Source organism: Trachypithecus francoisi, unplaced genomic scaffold, assembly GCF_009764315.1.
Source record: "Trachypithecus francoisi isolate TF-2019V2 unplaced genomic scaffold, Tfra_2.0 Lachesis_group17, whole genome shotgun sequence".
Classification (NCBI taxonomy): Eukaryota; Metazoa; Chordata; class Mammalia; order Primates; family Cercopithecidae; genus Trachypithecus; species Trachypithecus francoisi.
In genome coordinates, this window is record NW_022681462.1 from 76,331,128 (window position 1) to 76,353,862 (window position 22,735).

A 22,735-nucleotide genomic window follows, 5' to 3' on the forward strand; every position below is an offset into this window, starting at 1 on the left:
ATTGGAAACAACCCAATGATTTTATATTAATGTGTAAGGAAACAGTGATCCATTCACATTAGGAAATATTATTTAATCTTATAGTGTCTTTGAAGAGTTTATAATACAGGGAAATACTTACACTAGAATGTTATGTAAATAAAAGTAGGCTACAGAATTATATATCATCTTAAAGACTAGAAGAAAATTTGGAAAATATTAATTTTGGTGATTTTTTAATAATTATGGGATTGTGATTCCCCTCATCCATGTTCTTCAAATTTCTGTACTGAGCACGCTTTTTTTCTAATGAAAAAATAGTGAGCAAAAATAAATATTTTGATCTTAAAAATAGTTTAGATAAGATGCTATAATCAGATATTATAAAAGTATTTGGTGGCATTTGACAGAGCTAGGAAATTGATTTATAAACAGTGAATAGGGGTAGGAAGAGAGAATCCAAATTAATGGACTGTTACAGGAATCAGTGCTAAACCCGTTTTCAGATGAGGTGTTTGTAAATGATCTGGAAGAAGTAGACTGTGATCCTTCAAATTTGTAGCTCTTTTAGGTATGAAATGCCAATGGTATTGGTTTTAGCTCTATGAAAATTTTGAAACTATATATGAATGGACAGAAACGTAGTAAGTGATTTCCAGTTGGCCAAATCTAAGAGGTGGTTGGTACACACTAAAGATTATTTATTGGGATTGTTAATTGCCCTCTGCCATTGTGTTCTGAAGTACAGTGTAGCCAAAAATGTAAATAAATACTTAAAATGTTTACATAAATTAGTAGATAATAAGGAATCTAAGATATTTGGATTTGGCCTAACCTTTGAGGTTTATATCAAGGTGAACAATCAGTGTTTTTCACAGCATGATTTTATATTTTAATTTTAACTTTTTAAATTTGTTTTGATTTGATACAGTACTGCTCCGGATAGGTTTTGGATCAGACCTGCTGTGACAATTCTTGCACTCCCTAAAGTGCTGTACCAAGGGCATGCTATTTTCTGTGTGAGGAGCTCTATCAGATACATAAAAACAAACAACATCCCTTGAGATGTATCTAAAAATAGGATATGAATTTTGTAAAAAGCATAGCAATAAATTCCAAGTGTGTGATCATAGTAGGGCATTAGTAATGAGAGAAAGGATTTGGAGAAAGCTGCTGAAGTGTTACTTGTTTTTAAAATTAAATGAGGCTGGGCGCGGTGGGTTACATCTGTAATCCCAGCTCTTCGGGATGCCGAGGTGGTTGGGTCACAAGGTCAAAAGTTCAATGCCAGCTTGACCAAGATGATGAAACCTCATCTCTATTAAAGTACAAAAATTAGCCGGGTGCGGTGGCAGGCACCTATAATCCTAGCTACTCCGGAGGCTGAGGCAGAAGAATAGCTTGAACCTGGGATGTGGAGGTTGCAATGAGCCGAGATTGTGCCACTGCACTCCAGTCCGGGTGGCAGAGTGAGATTCTGTCTCAATAAAAATAAAAACTAAATGAGATTTTGTAGTTGGTAAGGCTTCTCAGAAACACTTTTCATTGTAGTGAGAAACAGTGGTTCCCAAATGCTGGTTTTTGATGAATTTTTCACTGTTCTGCATTGAAATTAAGAATATCAGAACATCATAGTGAGTGGAGTTTTCATAGTGGTAGTATAGTTCATGAATTTTAAGATGTACGTTCTCCCACATTTTTTCATTTCTGAAATTGAGATGTGTTTTCCAGTCAGTGGCAATTTAAAATTGTCATTTGGAAAATAGTTGTCACTGCCTGTTCATATGTGAATTTGGTAGTTAATCCTGCTGATATGACTGACTGCACAAAGTCACCCCATTGATGTTTCAGTCAACATACTAGTTAAATACCAGTTACGGAAGGTGTACCATCCCTGGGTTGTTTTCTGAAACCTTCTGTTACATCATTCAGTGATACCTTTTGGTAAGATCAAGAAAGGGACTGCATTGAGACGTGGGCAATATTTGTCAGCAGCTTGGAAGAGAGTCCCAAAGCAATAGAGAAACACTTTCAAAAAAATGTTGAATCATGAATTCTCTTAATGGTACAAACGACGATACTACGGAAAAACAAGGATTACTGATGACTCTAAGTAAAAAGCAGTTTAATGATCAGATTGTGAATGTTGAGGAAAATTTTAAGAATACCTTATTTATTTTGCTTTTGTATTTTTTATAAGTACAAGAGTTATATAATACTTGTCTGAATAAGATTTAAAAAAAATTTTTAAATTTGCATTATTTGATTTTCCTGTCCTGTCCTGTCCTGTCCTGTCCTTCCCTTTCCCGTCCTGCCCCGCCCTTCCCCGCCCCTCCCCGCCCTTCCCCGCCCCGCCCCGCCCCGTCCTTACCCGCCCCGCCCCGTCCTTCCCTGCCCCGTCCCGTCCTTTCCTGTCCTGTGCCACTACTGGCTAAATTTTGTATTTTTAGTAGAGACAGGGTTTCGGCGTGTTGGCCAGTCAGGTCTCAAACTGCTGACCTCAAATAATCTACCCGCTTCGGCTTCCCAAAATGCTGGGATTACAAGTGTGAGCCACTGCGCCCTCTTTTGAAATTTTATTGGCCTATGAAAATCAGAGATCCAGGAACCACTGTTTAAAAATTTCTGACTTATTCATCTTATTATTTATGGATTTCTCACTATAGATCAGTTTCTTAGTTTGGTTTGAACATATTTCACAGAATGATTAATAATGAAGTACTGGGTGACAACAGCCTTACTTATATTTGGCTTTTTATGTGTTGCTTCTTGTTACCTTATACCCAACCATGTGGGATTGAGTTTATTGTGCTAATAGGCAGGTATTACCTATAAAAGAAAGGAAAAAGTGGCAGTTGGTCATTCTTTAACTTACATTTGTAGAATAGTTTGAGCAATACTGGAAGGCTCCCTTGTGGAGAAATGTTTCTCTTACCAGCTTGTCCTGGTATCTAAAATAGATATTTTCTTTTTTTTTTTTTTTGAGACGGAGTCTCGCTCTGTCACCCAGGCTGGAGTGCAGTGGCCAGATCTCAGCTCACTGCAAGCTCCGCCTCCCGGGTTCACGCCATTCTCCTGCCTCAGCCTCCCGAGTAGCTGGGACTACAGGCGCCGCCACCTCACCTGGCTAGTTTTTTTTTTTGTATTTTTAGTAGAGACGGGGTTTCACCGTGTTAGCCAGAATGGTCTCGATCTCCTGACCTCGTGATCCGCCCGTCTCGGCCTCCCAAAGTGCTGGGATTACAGGCTTGAGCCACCGCGCCCGGCCTAAAACAGATATTTTCTCTATCTAGACCTTCGTTTTATCTCTAGAGGAAACTTTGTATACATACGGATTTGCAAATTCCATGACAGCTATTGATCTAGATGGGTTGCTGGAGTATAGCCTCTAGGCCAGCAACATTGCTCAGCTGAGAAGCATGTTAGAAATGCAGAATCTCAGTTCTACTCTATAACTGTAGGATCAGAATCAGCATTTCAACAAGATTCTCAGGTGGTTCATACTCATATTAAGTTTGAAAAGAGTTTATAGAACACATGACTTTTGTCTAGAGTAAGGAGGAGGAGCAGGCTAAACAGCGATAGAGAAGTACAGGAAACCAATTTGGCTTAGTTGATTAACTTAGAATGGTTCTACTAATAGTTACAAGAGAATTATTGAAAAGTAGGTGTGTGTGTATGTGTGTGTGTGCGTGCGTGCACACATTTAGTGTCTGGTTTTGTCACCATGCAAATAAACTTACTTGGAAAATACTCTTTGAGTCAAGTGGCATTCAAATAGAAGTGTTACTGAATTTCCTACAGCTCATTGTTTATTATTTATTTCTTGAGGAAATACCTCAGCTTAATTGTTTGGGAACCTACTTTTACTGTTTTATCCAAAAAAGTAAATGCCCATTTATCCCTCTTAATAAGGGCAGGATCACACAAACATTAAGTAGTTTTGCTAGGATTTAGCAATGCTTTTTATTTTTCCATTTATCCGTGTTTCTTCAAATCCAGTGGTATTTGAAAACCAAAGCACATATTTCTACATCCTTCATGTATCAAGGATACCATATTGCTAAGTATTGGCTAGTCTCTGTGAAAGAACTCAGATTCACCTTTTTACTTGACACTTTATAGGTAATTAAGCAATCATACTTAATAAATAGATATGCTTAATTATCTTATTCAAAGATAAGTGAGGTTGGTGGCAGTGGGGTGGATGAATTCAAGTGTATTTTCTTTGCTTTTATCTGTTTTTCACATTGGTTTTGTAAACTTCCTGTGTTGTGGACGTTTTTTGTATTTTTGGTAGAGATGGGGTGTCACCATGTTGGCCAGGATAGTGTTGAACTCCTGAGCTCAGGCGATCCGCCTGTGTCGGCCTCCCAAAGTCTGGGATCACAGGCATGAGCCACCGCACCAGGCCCGGTATTGTTATCTTATTGGACCACTATGGAATATGCGGTTCATTGTTGACCGAAACGTCATTATGTGACTTGTGACTTATTTTTCCTTAAGTTAATAATGAAATTACTTTGTATAAGTTTTTTGGTAACTGTTCTTAAATTCCGATTTTAAGATGAACTCCATCCTTTAATCACTGAGTCAGACTTTTTTTTGTACTTTGGCAATTTACAGATTTACTTGACCTGTTTATGTGTAGCGTTCTAAATATATACAGAAGGATTTCCAAAATCAGTAGATGCTTAATTTCAGTGCATGTTATTGAAATACAAATTTAAAAAAAAAAGGAATAAATACCATTTCACACTCAGATTGACAAAAATGAAAAATCCTGACAGTATCAAATATTGGCAAGGATGTAGAGGAATGGGAACCTTTAACTATTGCTTGTGTTAGCAATGATGAAATACAATTAAAACCAAAATCAGCTTGCCCCAGAAAACATCTCTTCAAAGGCAGAAGAAAAAGGAAAACAATTTCAGTTTTGAATAAGTATTAAACCAGAATGACATGTGTATCACAAGCAATCTGATAAAAGATTACAAAGACCAAAAGAATGCTCTCCCTTACATATAGTGAAGTAGATGCAACCCATTACATAAATGTTCTCAAGATAAATAGTAAATAGTGTTCAAGTAACAGGACATGATACCATCATTTGTCACACATAGTTTATCCTAAATTCACTTGGTAACTGGAGCAAACTTGTGTGTGAATGAATTGGCTTTTTCTAAAGGAAAAATGAACTCATATCTTTATGACAGGATGTAATTTTACAACTTGGAACTAGATGGCCTGCCAAAGTTAGGCACCCTGTCCTCCCACAGAAACTGGGAGATAAGGGTGCCATCTCTCTTGATGATCTCATTTGAAAGAGATGGCTATAAGGTTCTTGAGAAAGGCAGTTTTGGGCTGCTGGCTAGCTTTTACAAAGATTTACATACATCTCTAAGCAGGCAGAGAAAGAATTTACCAGGTTTTGAAAGAAAATCCTCTAAGTAAAAGGGGTGGGGGAGTACAGGTAGATTTAGGCCTCCTATTTTAAATTTTCATTTGCCTGTATACTGATGGATAAGTTGATCCAGCTACCTTAGTGGGCAACTTAGCAATGTTGTAGTCGAATTGAAGAAGAGTACACCCTCTGATTTAGCACTTTTACTTTTAGAGAAACTGTTAACACTTGTTCATAGGATACTTGTGGCAGTATGTATTAATAGTGAAATATTGGCAACAACCAAAATATTTGTAAGTAGGAAAGTGAATAAATTTTGCTATATTCATATAATGTAATACTATACAGCTTTGCAAATGAATGATTTAGGGCAGCATATGTCAACTTAAGTAATTTTCAAAAACAATGTTGAATTACTAAAGCAAGTTGCAGAAGAAGGATATGTACAATATATTGATACAACATTTGAAAACATGCAGAACAATACCATGTATTGTTTATTGATACATATACAGTGAAAGTAGAATAGAATGATAAACATCAAAATCAGGAAGTGGTTACCTCTAAGGAGGGAGGTGTACAAAGAGATCAGCAAGAGATCCATTTATTTCTTAACCAAGGAAAATCTTAAGTAAATAAGGTAGAATGTTAAGATTTAATTTATTTAGGCAGTGGGTATGTGTGTGTTTGTTATATTATTACCTAGATTCTTTTGTAATGTTTAAATATTTAATGATTAAAAGTTTTTTTTTTTTTTTTTTTTTTTTTGAGACGGAGTCTCGCTCTATCGCCCAGGCTGGAGTGCAGTGGCCGGATCTCAGCTCACTGCAAGCTCCGCCTCCTGGGTTTACGCCATTCTCCTGCCTCAGCCTCCCGAGTTGCTGGGACTACAGGCGCCCACCACGTCGCCCGGCTAGTTTTTTGTATTTTTTAGTAGAGACGGGGTTTCACCGTGTTAGCCAGGATGGTCTCGATCTCCTGACCTCGTGATCCGCCCGTCTCGGCCTCCCAAAGTGCTGGGATTACAGGCTTGAGCCACCGCGCCCGGCCATGATTAAAAGTTTTAAAAGAAAGAATGGATGGCAAGCGGTGGAAGGAAGTGAGGACATCTCTTCAAGAAAATTTGTTGTAAAGGGAACCAACAAAATGGAGAGGTAGTTGAAGGGAAATCAATCAGTGTTAGTATGACACATTTGCATGCTAATAATAATCAAGTAAAAAGGGAAGAATTGGTATAGGAGACCTATAATAGTTATGGGAGCAGAATCCTTGAGAAAGAAAAAAATAATGGGGTCCAGTACAGAAATACTGTTTGACTCTTGATAGGAACAAAGACAATTTGTTGGAATAGGAGGGAAAGCAGAATAAGTGGTGGGAAGATGAAGTAGTTATCTTCTGAATTTAGAGTGGCCAACATCCAGGTTTGCTTGTGATTTAGCAGTTTCTCAGAATGCGGGACTTCAGTGCTTAAACTGGGAAAGTCTTGGGCCAACTTCTGATTGTTTTTCCTTGACAAAATGAAAAGCATCAATTATCTTCTGGAAGTGATAAGGGGATGAAGGAAGTATTGAGGCTTAAGGTGAAGAGAGAAGCTATGAGTTAATTCTCTAAAAGATAGGAGAGCAGATTCACTACGTTAATGTGATAGGATTTCTGAGCATTTCAGGGGTCTGCTGAAATTTATGGTTATTATTTTAAAGTTTATATGGTTGTATTTCTCTTCAGTCTCGTTCAGCTATTCAGGTAAAAGTACTGAGTTAAGTGAAAAGTTGGTTTTAAACTGTGTTTTGACTGTGATGGAGGGAGAGAGGAGCAGAGGAGTGAGGCCACAGGCAAGGAAATTATTGTGTTGATGGATTTTTGAGTCTCAGGCTAGGTAAGAAGTAAAGAGAAACAAAGGAAAGTGGAAAAATTTGTAGGGTCTGTTGGAGTTAACAGGTTTCTGGTAGTGAATTGGAAAGATCTGTATAGTATATTGAGTGAAGAAGCTGAGATCCTTAAAATTGAGATTTTTAAGGTAATGTAGTTACTGGTTATCGATTTCATTGTGAGAATAGGGGACTGGAGTGGGAGGGAAGAATAGATCAATAGTAAATACACATATCTCAAAAAGATCATCTTCTGTGGATGTCATTTCAGTGATTAATCTGTAGAGCAGATTTTGGTGCTCTATAACATATTCAGTTATTTCCTCTTCATATACTGAGAGTCTTCTGCTTCCTGTTTTATTTTGTTTAAATATTGCCTCAACTTGTAAATCATGTTGTATTGCTCTGAAATGAAGACAGCTGTAAATAAGTAAATCGATAAAAGCAAATTTTGTTTAGTCAGAATTTGGCCTTTTCGTATGGCTTGTTAGAGACTGTGCAGTTGGTAAATTCAAACATTAACGTCCCCACTAACATAATAGCTTGATGATCCTATTGCTCATTAAGCTAGTATAGTCCCACGTAAGTTCAGTGAGGGCTTTATGCCATGTATGGTTATCTGTAGTACATTGCTTTGCTGACTCTAATTTTGTCATTGTCTTTTTATAGGACCGCAGCTGAATGCACAGCTAGAAGGTTGGCTTTCTCAAGTACAGTCTACAAAAAGACCTGCTAGAGCCATTATTGCACCGTAAGTCTTTGGTTTTTGTTTTTGTTTTGTTTTGTTTTTTGAGAAGGAGTCTCCCTCTGTCGCCCAGGCTGAAGTACAGTGGCACGATCTCGGCTCACTGCAACCTCTGCCTCTGGGGTTCAAGCGACTCTCCTGCCTCAGCCTCCTGAGCAGCTGGGACTACAGGCCTGTGCCACCACACCTGGCCGATTTTTGTATTTTTAGTAGAAACGGGGTTTTACCATGTTGGCCAGGCTGGTCTTAAACTGCTGACCTCAAATGATCCACCCGCCTCATTCTCTCTCACGCCTGGCCTGCACTGTAACTTTTAAGAGTCTACTTAAAACCTTTTTTGTATGTTTATTTTTAGTAAATGAGTATCTACAGATTGAACTAAAAATTAAAAACTAAAGCCTGTATTGAGCTGAAGAAATTGTATTCAGTAATTTTCACAATTCTTGTGGGTTTTCACTATAACTTAAGGATAAAAGAATTGGCTACTTTGGCTGGGTGTGGTGGCTCACGCCTGTAATTCCAGCACTTTGGGAGGCCAAGGTGGGAGGATTGCTTGAGGTCAGGAGTTTGAGACCAGCCTGGGCAACATGGTGAGACTCCATCTCTACTAAAAATACAAAAATTAGCTGGGTGTGATAGTACGCTTATTATAGTCCCAGCTAAGCTACGGGGGGTGGCAGTGGCGGGGTTCTGAGGTGGGGGGATCACTTAATCCTGGGAGGCAGAGGTTGTAACGGTGAGCCAGATCATGCCATTGCACTCCAGCCTGGGTGACAGAGTGAGACACTATCTCCAAAAAAGAAAAAAAAAAAAAAGAATTGGCTACTTTAGTTCCTCAGATGCAGTAATTTCAAAATGTATTTTTGATAATAAAACTGACTTTTAAAGAAAAGGGTGTTTTGCATTAGGTAAACTTGCCAATTTTGGTAGTCATTGCTGTAAATGAATAAGTTCTATTTTAAATATTAAAGAGATCTAATTTAATCCCGATGATTTTTAACTTATAATGAAAAAGATATATTAAACATAGTATGGTGCAACATGGAATAGCAACTTAATTTTTGAGGAGGGGTAGATTGTATCTTTTTTTAATTGAGAAAATCTGATTATTTTGTCTTTGGATTTTAGAGTTTGCTTTTTAGAACTGTAAGCTAGCACATACACAGTTAATGATGTGTGTCTGTGTATGATATGAATTCAGCTAATTTTGATTTGGTTTCCAGAGCTAACCCTCACAACATACTGTTTGAAACACATGGTAACATTTTTTCTGAGAAGAGTGAAGGTTTACTCTGCGCCATTTATCTCATAGCATGTTGTTTGTGACTTCTATTGGGTTAAGGTGCGTGCCCTGATAAATAGTAAATAGTGATGACAATATGTAATAGCCATTTTTAATCAATATCAGAATTAAATGAGTAAATAGTAAATACACATAAATAGCCTACTATTAATGGTAGGCATTTTGTATACCAAATATTTTGTTAAATGCCTTATTTGTATATCTAATTTGATCTCATTTAGTGGGTGCAGGAGCCTGACTCCTGCTTCCAAACTATGTGACATGCACCCTTTTTATCCGTTGGGACTTCAGCTCCTCACTGGTAAAGGTGGAATAATAATAGTATTTCCTTAACGCTTTTAACACAAGATTAAATGAACTAATCTTTATAAAACTTATAGCAAATGACTTACTACTATTTATTTAGTCATTTACATACCAGGCTAAAGGCCAAGTGCTCTTCTTTGTGCTGCTTTTTGAGTTAATCCAAATTGCTACTCTTGTGGTACTAGCATTTTGGTACTAGGGAAGACAGGCAGCAAACAAATAATTATATTCTGTGTCAGGTGCTGATGGGTGCTAAGAAGAAAAATAAAGCAGATAGAGGATTGAGAGTGACAGTATGGGTAGGGAGTTACTGTTTTATATAGGATTAGTAAGAAAAGGACTCCCTGGTAAGGCAACATTTCAGTCTGAATGATGTGAGAGAGCAAGCTGTGCAGATCCCTGGGGGAAGAGGGTTTCAGGTTGAGGAACAGCGAGCACAAAGGCTCTGGGGCAAGAGTATGCTTAGTGTGTTTGAGGAGAAGCAAGGAGGCCTGCGCAGCTGGAGTGGCAGTACAAGGGGAAGACTGGTAGATGAGATAGGCAGCAGAGGGCTAGATCATGAAGAGGCTTTGTAGTCATAAGGACTTTGGTTTTTGTTCTAGTGATATGGCAAGTCATGACAAGTTGTGAGCAGTAGAATGACATGATCTGACTTAGGTTTGAAAAGGATTACTCTTGTTGCTGTATAGATATTATAGTGTGTGGGAACAGGGAGTCCAGTTTAGGAGGCTTATTTTACAATTACAATTACAGAAAAGAGATGACACAGTGGCTTGGACTGCGGAATTGAGGCAGAGATGATGAGAAGTAGTGTATTCTGGATATGTTTTAAAGGTTGGACCAACAAGATAGAAGAAGAGTCAAGAATGACACTTGATTAGGGACAGTGGCTCACGCCTGTAATCCCAACACTTTGGGAGGCCTAAGCAGGAGGATTGCTTGAGGCCAGGAGTTTGAGATCAGCCTGCGCAACAAAGCAAGACTTCATCTCTACAAAAATTAGCTGGGTGTGGTGGGATGCAACTGTAGTCCTAGCCACCTGGTAGATTGAGGCAGGAGGATCCCTTGAGCCCAGGAGTTTGAGGCTACAGTGAGCTATGGTCTGTTTGTACCACTGTACTCCCGCTTGGGCGACAGTGGGATACCCTGTGTTTAAATATATTTTTAAAGACATGGTTTAAAATATCATGACTGAATGATTCTTAAATTTTGTCCCTAGAAGAATGGAATTACCTTTTTATTGATGAGAGGAAGACAAGTGAAAGTATGGAGTAGATTCTGAAGTGTTCATATAGAATCTAGGTTTTTGGTTTTGATCTTGTTAGTGTTGAGGTGCTTATTAGATGTCCAAATGGAGATTTAGAATGGACAGCTGGCTATACGAATCTAGAGTACAAAGAGGCATCAGACTTGAGATAGAAATAAGGGCTTTATTAGTATATGTCATCACAGAGGGTATGGTTGCCTAGGGAATAAAATAAAGATAAACAGGAGAAGAGTTTCAAGGACTAGGCCCTTGGACCAGCCACCTTTTTATGTGTGTGGGAGGAAAAAGTGATCAGCTGTATCAAATGCTGCCAGTGAGGATGGGGATTGATAATTGGATTTGGCAATGTGGAAATTACTGGTGACCTTAAGAAGAAAAGTTTCTTTTCTTGGGTGGTGGAAAATGAAAGTGTTATTGGAGTAGGTTCAGGAAAGAATGAGAGGTGAGGGCGATGAAGACGTAAGTATAGATAGTTTTTTGAGGAATTTTGCTGTAAAACAGAGAAATAGGATAATATCTCTATGGTAAGGAGGATTTTTATTTCATTTGTGAGATTTTAAAGTGTTTGTATATGAAGTGAGTCAGTAGGGGAAGAAAAATTGATGCAGGGATAAGAGGGGACATTTACCTAAGTGAGATCCTTAATTAGGTGAGAAACAATGGATTAATAATAATTTCTTTATAATAACTCAGAAGAGACATTTTATTCTCATTTCATCAATTTGCTGGTATTTGACTATTATGGTATGCTACCTTTCCAGTTAAAACTTGTTCTAAATTTGGGAGCTGAGTTGAATCAACATATAATTAAGTTGAGGTTAGTCTTCATATAAAAGTTGCCAGACTTGTTTCCTTCTTGTAATTAATTTTAAATTGGAATCATTGGGAGTGACCTGGGAAATGGAATGTTTTAGCCTAAATTACAAATATGTTGATTTCCAAGTTACCCCAGATTTTAAAATGGATATTTGAAAATAGTTTTGGCTTTGGTGTGTTTCTGTTACATACTGACTTTGTATATAATGTATAATAAGTGTTATAATAAACATATAAACATATAAAAACATATATAAATGTAAACGTATATAAATGTGCATTCATAGGCAATTTCTATTTTGTTAACATAGGAACACTTTAAGTATAGCCAAGTTTTATCTTATATGGTTTCCAGAAGTAATTATTTTCCTTTCCAAGGTTACCTTTTTTTTGAGGTAGAAAACAAATATTTCATTGTTACTGGGTGCAGTGGCTCATGTTTGTAATCCCAGCACTTTGGGAGCCTGAGGTGGGAAGATCACTTGAGCTCAGGAGTTTGAGACTAGCCTGGGCAACATGGCGAAACCCCCTCTACAAAAAATACAAAAATTAGCTGGGTGTGGTGGCATGTGCCTGCAGCCCCAGCTACTCCAGAAGCTGAGATGGGAGGATTGCTTGAGCCCGTGAGATTAGGGCTGCACTGAGCTGAGATCGCACCACTGCACTCCAGCCTGGGTGATGGGAGTGAGACCCTGTCTCAAAAAAAAAAAGAAAATGAAAAAGAAAAGAAATTATTGTTGTATGGCATGAAAGGGTCTTATGCTATATAGTAATTAGAAAAATCACATTAATCAAAAACTTACTTTAAGTTTTATAAATGCTAGCTCTCTAGTACTTGATTTTCTTAGTTTTTAAAAATCTTTATATCATGGAAACCTTAAATAAACTCACAACCTGGATATAGTTGTAACTAATTAGGCTGTGTGAAAATGGCAAGTTTTTGAAAGTGCTTAAAAATATTGTTCATTTTTATATTGATATAGATTAAATAGAATAAATATCATTAAAGAATAAATATTGACAGAACTGTTGTTCTGTCTTAATGAATTCTAATCTATGTGACATAAGGCAGGCACATTTGGAGGATTTAAAAGAAATTAATTTGATTAGAAATGTACTGTGGTTTTCAGAACTACCTTACCTTGATGTGTAGGAGACAGTATGTGTCCCAAGGATATGTGTTGAAATGATCTCGAGCTAAAAGTCTGAAAAGCCTTTCTACATGACGTCCAGATAGCTTCAAACCAATCTTCTTGCTTGTCTTGCACTATGCAGAAATATGTCAGCAACCCCTAGAATGAAGTTGTACAGATATGCATCACTTAAGAAACTTACTGAATATAAAAAATAATCAAATAATTGGTTAACATGATGAATTTTTTTTTTTTACTATAAAACAGGTACTTTGAATATTGAAGCCACCCTTATACATTTAAAATACTTGATATTAGTTAACCTAGAAAGAGTTTGACTTGATATTAGTTAACCTAGTAGTAGTAGTAGAGTGAAAGAAAGGATACTTTCACTTTTCATTGTGTACCCTTTATTGTTTGACTTTTTTGCTGTGTGCATGTATTACTTTTAATATAAAAATTAGTTTAAAAAATGTAAATGCTAAAAAGCATGTATACAGAAGACCAGTTTGTATATAGTGAAGCATACTTATACAGTGCTCTACCACTGGATATCATGAGACAGTGAATCTTCGTACATTATTTAGTTCTTCAAGTTACTGAGGATGCACAGCTTATTTGTCTCTAATTATTGTTTGTACTAAGCCATGGGATATTCATGCCAAAGTCTCAAATCCTATATGACAGTATAAAAAATATCTAGATACGCAACATTATGGTTATTCTTATTTGACTTCAATAACTTTAATAACTCTCCTTAGCTCAGACTATTTAATATTTATGCGATTCTATTATGTAAAAAGAAAATATTCTGAATAATAACTATGTAACTTGGACTTTTTTTGGGCATAATTATCTACTTAGATATTTTTTATCAAAACAGGAATCTTGAAGGCCGTTGAGCAATGCCTACAAAATAAAAGAATAAAAGACTAGGTACAGCAAAATAAAATTGAGAGAGGCAATGTGGAAGCTGCTGCATTTGCGAATTATATAGGGCCAGTTGTCAATCAAGTTGATCCCATCTGTTCAGAGAAGTTTTCTAATTTAGTTTCTGGCTTTTTAGATCTTCCCTTAGCTTAAGTAGATCTTGTGACTTTTCTTATTGTTGGAGGAGATCTTCCCATTTCGTCTGGTTCAGTCTTCTCATTTCATCTAGTTCAATCTTTTTATTTTGCATTTTGCTACTATTAAGTAGAACTAGGACTATTGGACCTGACCTTGTTGAATCCTAGTTAAGTATTCCTTTATTATTCCCTGTATCCTCTTTGATGAAAAGCCTTACATAGGATGTGTGGTAGACTCTTGGCATTGACAATTTATACTATTCACCTGTGACCTTGAAAGTCTCAGAATGAACAAGTGAAAATCCATGTCCTGTAGTAATTGTTCATTTTTCTATGGTAAGAATTTGAATTATAACCACACTGCAAGGTTGCTGTGTGGGAAACCGTCACTTAACCAGTAAATGTTCATGAGCAATGAATGGCCTTTGCATCCTCACTTGATTGCAGCTCCACAGGGAAAAACAGAAATTCTGGTGTCAGGAACTGGTCTTGCTGATGTAAAGGGTCTGCTGTGTAGGAGCAAAGGGAGAAGCAAAAGCATTAAAAGAAGGATCACTTTTTAGAGGCAAGGTTTTAGCCTAATAAAATGTTGTAGGTATTAAGCATAATTTTGTGTTTGCCTTCATGATATGTTAGGTTGGGAAACAGTGACTTGGAAAAGCTGGTTGGGGATGGCTTTTTGCATGAAGGACTTTAAGAGCTTTTAAAAGACTAAGTGAGATAGGCCAGATGTGGTGGCTCATGCCTGTAATCCCAGCACTTTGGGAGGCCAAGGTGGGCGGATCACAAGGTCAGGAGTTCAAGACTAGCCTGGCAAATATGGTGAAACCCCATCAAGAAAAATTAGCCGGGCGTGGTGGCGGACGCCTGTAGTCCCAGCTACTGGGGAGGCTGAGGCAGGAGAATAGCTTGAACTCGGGAGGCGGAGGTCGCAGTGAGCTGAGATCGGGCCACTGCACTCCAGCCTGGGTGACAGAGTGAGACTGTCTCAAAAATAAAATAAAATAAAAATAAAATAAAATAAAACTAAGTGGGACACACTTTTACAGTGCATATTAGAATATCTGTAGAGCTTAAATTTTCATTGTTCTGGCTGTTATGCACAAAAGAAAAAACTTTAGCCATTTCTTTAGTGAAGCCTCCTTTATTGTGAATGGTTTCTTGATAAAACGTTTCCACATACGTGTAGAATCGTAGATTCTGTTAGCAAGAGAAGGGGTAGGAAAACAGCATCTGTAGTGAGAATTTCTTCATTACAATGTTTCTGGGCAAGGATAAAGGAAAGTACAAGAAATTATCTTCTTTGATTATTATCTTCTTCCTCCTTTGATAAAGTAGAGTTCTTTGTGGTGGGGTAAAGAGGCACAGTGCACTGAAAGATTTTTTTTTTTCAATACTCTGCAGTGTAGCCTCGAAGTTAAGACCTTTTCAAGTTAAGACTCTCCTTCTCTCCCTGTAACTGTTTTGTCTTTACTTCAAGCAGACTTGGAAGTCTTCAGCTTCTGAATGGAGAAACCGTGAAATCTGAATTGCATTGTTAATCATGTATTTACCTTAGCTGATGGTGTTTTCAAAAGTTTTATCCTTTCTTGTAGTTTTATAGGGTATATGGCTCTGTAAGAATTCTTGTTTTCAGGCTTATTGCTTTTCCTATGCCACAGACTCCTTCCTTTCTTCCTTCAAACATGTAAAGATCTCTTATAGTGGGTAACAGTATGTATTCTAGAGCCAGGCAGTCCTGGCTTAAGTCCTTACTTGGTCACTGGCTATCTATGTAAACTTGAGCAAATTTCTTATATATATAAGATATATTTTATATATCTTATATATATCATATTTATAATATATATTTTATATATCTTATATATATCATATATATCTTATATATATTATAAAAAATATATATATATATATTTTTTTGAGGCGGAGTCTCGCTCTGTCACCCAAGCTGGAGTGCACTGGCCAGATCTCAGCTCACTGCAAGCTCCGCCTCCCGGGTTCATGCCATTCTCCTGCCTCAGCCTCCCGAGTAGCTGGGACTACAGGCGCCCGCCACCTCGCCCGGCTAGTTTTTTGTATTTTTTAGTAGAGACGGGGTTTCACCGTGTTAGCCAGGATGGTCTCGATCTCCTGACCTTGTGATCCATGATCCGCCCGCCTCGGCCTCCCAAAGTGCTGGGATTACAGGCTTGAGCCACCGCGCCCGGCCTTTTTTTTTTTTTTTTTTTAAAGAGGTGGTATCTCACTCTGTCATCCAGTCTGGAGTGTGGGTGCGATCATAGCTCGCTATAATATGGAACTTGGCTTAAGCAATCTTCCTGCCTCAGCCTCTTGAGTAGCTGGGACTACAGGCATGCGCCACCATGCCTTGCTATTTTCTAGAATTTTATTTAAATGGAATCATACAGAATAAACTATTTTTGTTTGCCTTTCTTCCGTTCAGCGTATTTATTTTTACCCCCTTAAAAAAAGTATAATTATTTTGAGTGTCAGTAGTTCACTTCTTTTTATTGCTGAAGAGTATTCCATTGTGTGGATATATCTCTATTTTTTCATATACCTTTTGAGACCAGGAAACAGTCATTCTGTAGGTGATAACAGAATTGACTGAATTTGGAGACCAGAGGATGAAAGGGAAGAATAGTATGGAGAGAAAATAAGAATAATTGTCTTTATCTTATCTCTAAAGACACAGAAGGAAGTGAGTTGTTATAATAGTTGTAGGGTATTTGTTTTGGTCTGACTTGACTTCCTGTTGGTTTATCATTTTTCTGTAATAGTCTGCTAATGCTACTGAAGAGGAGTATAAAAAAACTCAATTATAGGTCAGGTGTGGTGGCTTATGTCTGTAATGGCAGTACTTTGGGAGGCCAAGGCAGGAGGATCACTTGACCCCAGGAGTTCAAGACCAGCCTCGGCAACATAGAACTCAGGTCTGTTAAAAATAACATGAGCCATATATAGTGGCATGTGCCTATGATCTCAGCTACTCAGGAAGCTGAGGTAGGAGGACTGCTTGAGCATGGGAGGTTGAGGCTGCAGTGAGCCATGATTGCACCACTGCATGCAGCCTGGGTGACGACGTGAGACTCTGTCTCAAAAAAAAAAACCAAAAACCAACCTCAATAATCGTGTTACATAGCAACTTCAAGTAAACCTTGAACGCCTGTAAATTTGTCTTTCAGACAAAAAAAAAAAAAAAAAATTACAAAGTATTTTTAAAGTTTAGAATTAGAACATAGTAAACACAGTATAGATCATGTGTTTCCTAATTTCTTTTAGAAGTCGCATCATTAACTACATTGTTACTTAACGTACGCTCTCAATTCTGTTGTGTTTACCATAGTTACTGTATTTATTTCAAAGGGTTTTCTTTCTAGAATATCTTGATTTTAAATCTGATGATTAAGTTTAAAAATATTTTGTTTTGTAGCCATGCAGGATATACGTACTGTGGGTCTTGTGCCGCCCATGCTTATAAACAAGTGGATCCGTCTATTACGTAAGTAATGTAGTTTTGTTTTAAGTTGGAGAAGCTTGAGAATTGATTGCTTTGTGATAGAAGTAATTTGCTTTTTATACTTATTGTTATTATGTACTCAATTTCATGAAGGATTTGACTTTTGATGAATTTTACTATACTTTATATAGGTTACCGAAAACTTCAATACTTTTTCGTTGTTGTTTGAACATCTGGTTTTTACCTTCCCTTTGGCATGTAAAATGTTTAGTTATGAAGGTTAAATATTTTGTTTTTAAATATTTCTCTGAAAACCCAGAGATGGCCGGGCGCGGTGGCTCAAGCCTGTAATCCCAGCACTTTGGGAGGCCGAGACGGGCGGATCACGAGGTCAGGAGATCGAGACCATCCTGGCTAACACGTTGAAACCCCGTCTTTACTAAAAAAAATACAAAAAATTAGCCAGGCGAGGTGGCGGGCGCCTGTAGTCCCAGCTACTCGGGAGGCTGAGGCAGGAGAATGGCGCGAACCCGGGAGGCGGAGCTTGCAGTGAGCTGAGATCCGGCCACTGCACTCCAGCCTGGGCGACAGAGCGAGACTCCGTCTCAGAAAAAAAAAAAAAAAAAAAGAAAACCCAGAGATGAGCATTCTTAAGAAAAATACAAAGCCCTCTGATCTGTTTTAATCATTTCGTAATTTAAAATTCTTTATTGTACTTGTTAAAATTGTGGTGACTGAAAGGATAATTTGTCGTTGACAGGATAAGATATTTGAAATATTTTAGAATCTGACAGTGAATTTAATATGATGTTTGAGGCATATTAACTCTTAATAATTCAATGACAGCTCTGAAATTAGCTTAAAAAAAAAAAACTTCCTGGGAACTTGAGACTCCTTTAATAGTATACTACTCTATAAGAAACTTGTGAACTTACAAGAGGTTTTGCTGGGAATAGTCACTCATTTTATTTACACAGTTAATTTACTAGCTATGAACCAATATCCGGCCCTAGTTTGCCAGATGTATAAGCTATGTGAATAGGTAAAGTGATCATCTTAGTTCTGTCAAACACTGATTGTTAGGTCTGAATTAGTAGAGATGTAGTATAGTTGTACAAAAGAAATAGCTCATAGCAGCCATGATTTAATAAAGAAAATCATGCACAGCCCACTTGCCTTTGAGCAGTTCATTCAAAGTTTTTAAACAAAAAAGCTGTTCTTTCAAATTTTTATGTAGCATTGTCTGTACATTTTATTATAATTCATTGAAAATTACTTTTGGCAAGCTTTTACTAAAAAGAAAGCAATAATATTTATAAATTGGTGAGGTTTGGCTAGCCCTGTCTCATTTATGATGTTTTGAGGAGCATTGTTCACAATTATTCCTTGATACATGTTTAATATATAATCTTAAGTAATTTCATGAATAAGAGCAAATAGAAGTTAAATTGAAATGATTTTTTAATCCAGACCTGGTGGCTCACACCTGTCATCCCAGCACTTTGGGAGGCCAAGGCGGGCAGATTACCTGAGGTCAGGAGTTTGAGACCAGCCTGGCCAATATGGTGAAACCCTGTCTCTACTGAAATACAAAAAATAATAAAAATAAAAAAACTAGCTGGGCATGGTGGCACACGACTGTAGTCCCAGCTACTTGGGAGGCTGAGGCAGGGGAATTGCTTGAATCTGGGAGAGGGAGGTTGCAGTGAGCCAAGATCGCGCCACCACACTCCAGCTTGGCAACAGAGCAAGACTCCATTTCAAAAAAAAAAAAAAAAAAGATTTTTTATAAGCTTCTTTCATTTGACTTGGTCCTGTAAGGCAGCTATAATAAAAGTTAGTTTATATAACAGCCTTTTCTTTTTGAAACCTTCCTCTATTTGGCAAAAGTTTTGTTGATAAAACTCATGTGCTGGTGGGACACCCCAGAGTTAAATTAGGTTTAGGAATTTGTAGAGGGGTATAGAGTTTATGTTCGTAGAAGTGGGAAGTATGTGTTCAATAAGTTAATGGAAAGTGAGAAAGAGGGCAAAAGGAAAGAGGAAAAAATGGAAGAGCGCCAAGGACTAAGAAGAGGAAGATAAAGAAGATGAGTAGAAATAGAGGCAAATGATGACTGATGTGATCAAATTATTTTATTTTAATTAATTTTTTTTGAGACAGTCTGCTTCTGTCACCCACACTGGAGTGCAGTGGTGCAATCTTGGCTCACTGCAACTTCTGCCCCCAGGTTCAGTCAGTTCTCCTGCCTCATCCTCCCAAGTAACTGGGACTACAGGTGCACGCCACCATACCGAGTTAATTTTTTGTATTTTTAGTGGAGACAGGCTTTCGCCATATTGGCCAGGCTGGTTTCGAACTCCTGACTGCAGGTGATCTGCAGTCAGGCCTCGGCCTCCCAAAGTGCTGGGATTACAGGCATGAGCCACTGTGCCCAGCCAGATCAAATTATTTTTTGTAATTAATATATAATAATTGAATTCTGAATGAATAAATTTTAAGGTCTAAGTGTAAAATTAATAATTGACAGTCACAGTTGATTTCTCTTGAAAGAGGCACTCTCTGGGAATTATAATGTCTTTAGAGTGCTTTGAGAAAGTAGAGAAAGAACATCTTTATGAGAAAGGTTAAATTCTATACTACCACTTTCTGTTCTTAACTTCCACATTAATCCATTTGCATTCTATTTTTCAGCCAGGATCATCTTTTGAAAATGTAAATGATACTATGTCACTTTCCAGAATTTAAAAGTGGGTAGGGGATACAAATATGATTTTAAAAGGCATTACAAATAACAGGTAGCAGTTATTCCAAAACTGATGTTAGAATGCTGACTAGCAGCTTGGAAAAAGAAATTGGTTTAGAACCTCTGCTGACATCATCCATCAAAGTAAATACTAGTTAGGTAAGGGTATTAACATATCTGGAGAGGCATTTCAAGCCACAGCTAATTTGGAACACAATATGTCTTAATGTTTATGAGACATTGTTGGGAAGAGTATAAAACATGATAAATTGTAATTAAATTACATGAAAAAATAACTCAAGTCATAATGTAACCAGTGGAAGTGATGAACAGAATGGGAAAAATACTTGCAAAAAAAATGACAAAGGATAATATCAAAAAATCATAAAATTCTTAGTACTTAGAGGCTAACTCATCATAATAAGAATATGAACTGAAATTACAAGAAGTAAATGTAATTAATAAAAATGGAAATGTTTTATTTTTCTAAAAAAAATAGAAGTAAAAACAGTAGTGAAGTGCCAATTTAAATAAACAGTTTGAAGAACAATACAGCCGGGCGCGGTGGCTCATGCTTGTAATCCCAGCACTTTGGGAGGCCAAGGTGGGCAGATCACGAGGTCAGGAGATCGAGACCATCCTGGCTAACACGGTGAAACCCCATCTCTACTAAAAAATACAAACAATTAGCTGGGTGTGGTGGCGGGCACCTGTAGTCCCAGCTACTCTGGAGGCTGAGGCAGGAGAATGGCATGAACCCGGGAGGCGGAGCTTGCAGTGAGCCAAGATCGCGCCACTGCACTCCAGCCTGGGCGACAGAGCGAGACTCCATCTCAAAAAAAAAAATACAGTTGTGTAATTCCTATAATTCAGAACTGGCTAGATTATGGCAAAATTAGTTTTTTATTTAAAAAAATGCATTTCAATGGACTATATCAGGTTAATGCTTTAGGAAAGCAATTTGATAATATATATTAAGAGTCATAAAAATGTATATAATTACTGGCTTAGAAATTCACGTTCGCAAGCTCTATCCTAATAAGTCCCAAAATGGAAAAAGTTAAATGTGTTACGTTTTCTACAGCAGCATTGTTTTTTAAAGAGTCTTAAGTTTCTGATAGTGCATTGACTAAATAAAAAAAGCAGGGTATAAAATTGTGTAAAATTGGGAAAAAAAGAGAATGTACTATATAAGGTTAAATAAATTATTGTAATGGGTGCTAATAGTTTGCATATGTTTTCTTATATGAGAAATAGATATATTATTTTAATGGTGAAAAATATAAAATTTAAAAGCATTTGTGCAAAAATGATTACAAGTTGAGGGGACTAATGATTCTTAAACTGACAGAATGGTTCTTTGATTTATAATATGACTGGTCAGGGCCTAACAACATTTTTCGTTCTTTTTTTTCTTCTTCTTTTTTTTTTGAGATGGAGTCTCTCTTTGTCACCCAGGCTGGAGTGCAGTGGTGCAATCTTGGCTCACTACAACCTCCACCTCCTGAGTTCAAGTGATTCTCCTGCCTCAGGCTCCCAAGTAGCTGTAATTACGTGCATATTGGATAATTTTTTTATTTTTAGTAGAGACAAGGTTTTACCATGTTGGCTAGGCTGGTCTCGAACACCTGACCACAAGTGATCTGCCTGCCTTGGCCTCCCAAAGTGTTGGGATTACAGGCATGAGCCACTGCGCCTGGCCAAGGTTTTTCTTTTCACAGTAACTGTTAGGGCTGATAACTTAATGGGGAGTGTGAGAGGCAGCTTTTGAGGTCATAACGAAGATTGTTTACAAACAAACTTCCCTATTTCATACAGAATTAGTAGCAAAGGTTTTCAGGTGTTGCTTTCCAAGAGAAATGCATGAATAAATTAAAGCATATTTATTTTAAAAGTTTATTAAGTGACTGCTATGATCCAGATATTGTGGTAGTGCTAGAGACATAGTGATTAATAAAACAGACATGGTTTTAGCTCTGTGCTGATAAATTGGTAGGTGAGATAGATATTAAGCAATATGATAATGAATATAGATATCTTATTAAAAACTAAAAATTTAATATAAAAGCTGAAAGTGAAATACAGTGGTTCTCAAACTTCTTGGTTTCAGGAACCCTGTATACTTCTAACTTATTAAGGACACCAAATGTAGACCACATCTACCTTTGTTGAATGCATTCAAAATTAAAATGAGACACTTTAAAAATTATTTAAAAAAGTAAACAAATTAGAGGTTAATAAAAACATTTTTAAAAATGAGAAGTACATTTTCTAATAGAAGATAGTGGGAAAAGTGGCATTGCTTTACTTTTTTTTTTTTTTTTTACAAAATGTAAAAATGTCATATTTTTACTAGTTATTAATTCTCCTTTTAATGTTTGGCTTAATAGAAGAAGATAACTGTGTTCTCATATCTGGTTATGCATTCATCCTGTTGTGATCATTTGTTTTGGTTGAGGTATATGAAGAAAATCTAACCTCACACAGATATGTAGTTAGAAAAGGAAGAGGAGTAGTGTAATTACCTTTTCAGATAATTGTGGATATTTTTCTTTAATACTACACCAAAACTCAACAAATGGTAGTCTCTTAAAGGTTAGTTATAATGCGAAATCTGAAGTTCCTATCAATGAATTTTTGT

The 22,735-nt window shown here is 37.1% G+C and overlaps 1 protein-coding gene across 6 annotated transcripts in view; it reads left to right on the forward strand.

Annotated features, from left to right (window-relative positions):
• MEMO1 (mediator of cell motility 1) overlaps positions 1–22,735 on the forward strand; it is a 147,021-nt gene that overhangs the window by 61,745 nt on the left and 62,541 nt on the right. For all 6 annotated transcript variants that reach the window (XR_004428404.1, XM_033176114.1, XM_033176115.1 and 3 more), the window contains 2 exons: positions 7,921–8,002; positions 17,322–17,390. Coding sequence is in view for 5 of the 6 variants with exons in the window: in XM_033176112.1 (XP_033032003.1) it covers positions 7,921–8,002; positions 17,322–17,390 (151 nt within the window). In the remaining variant the exon portion in view is untranslated. The remainder of the gene's footprint in view (positions 1–7,920; positions 8,003–17,321; positions 17,391–22,735) is intronic.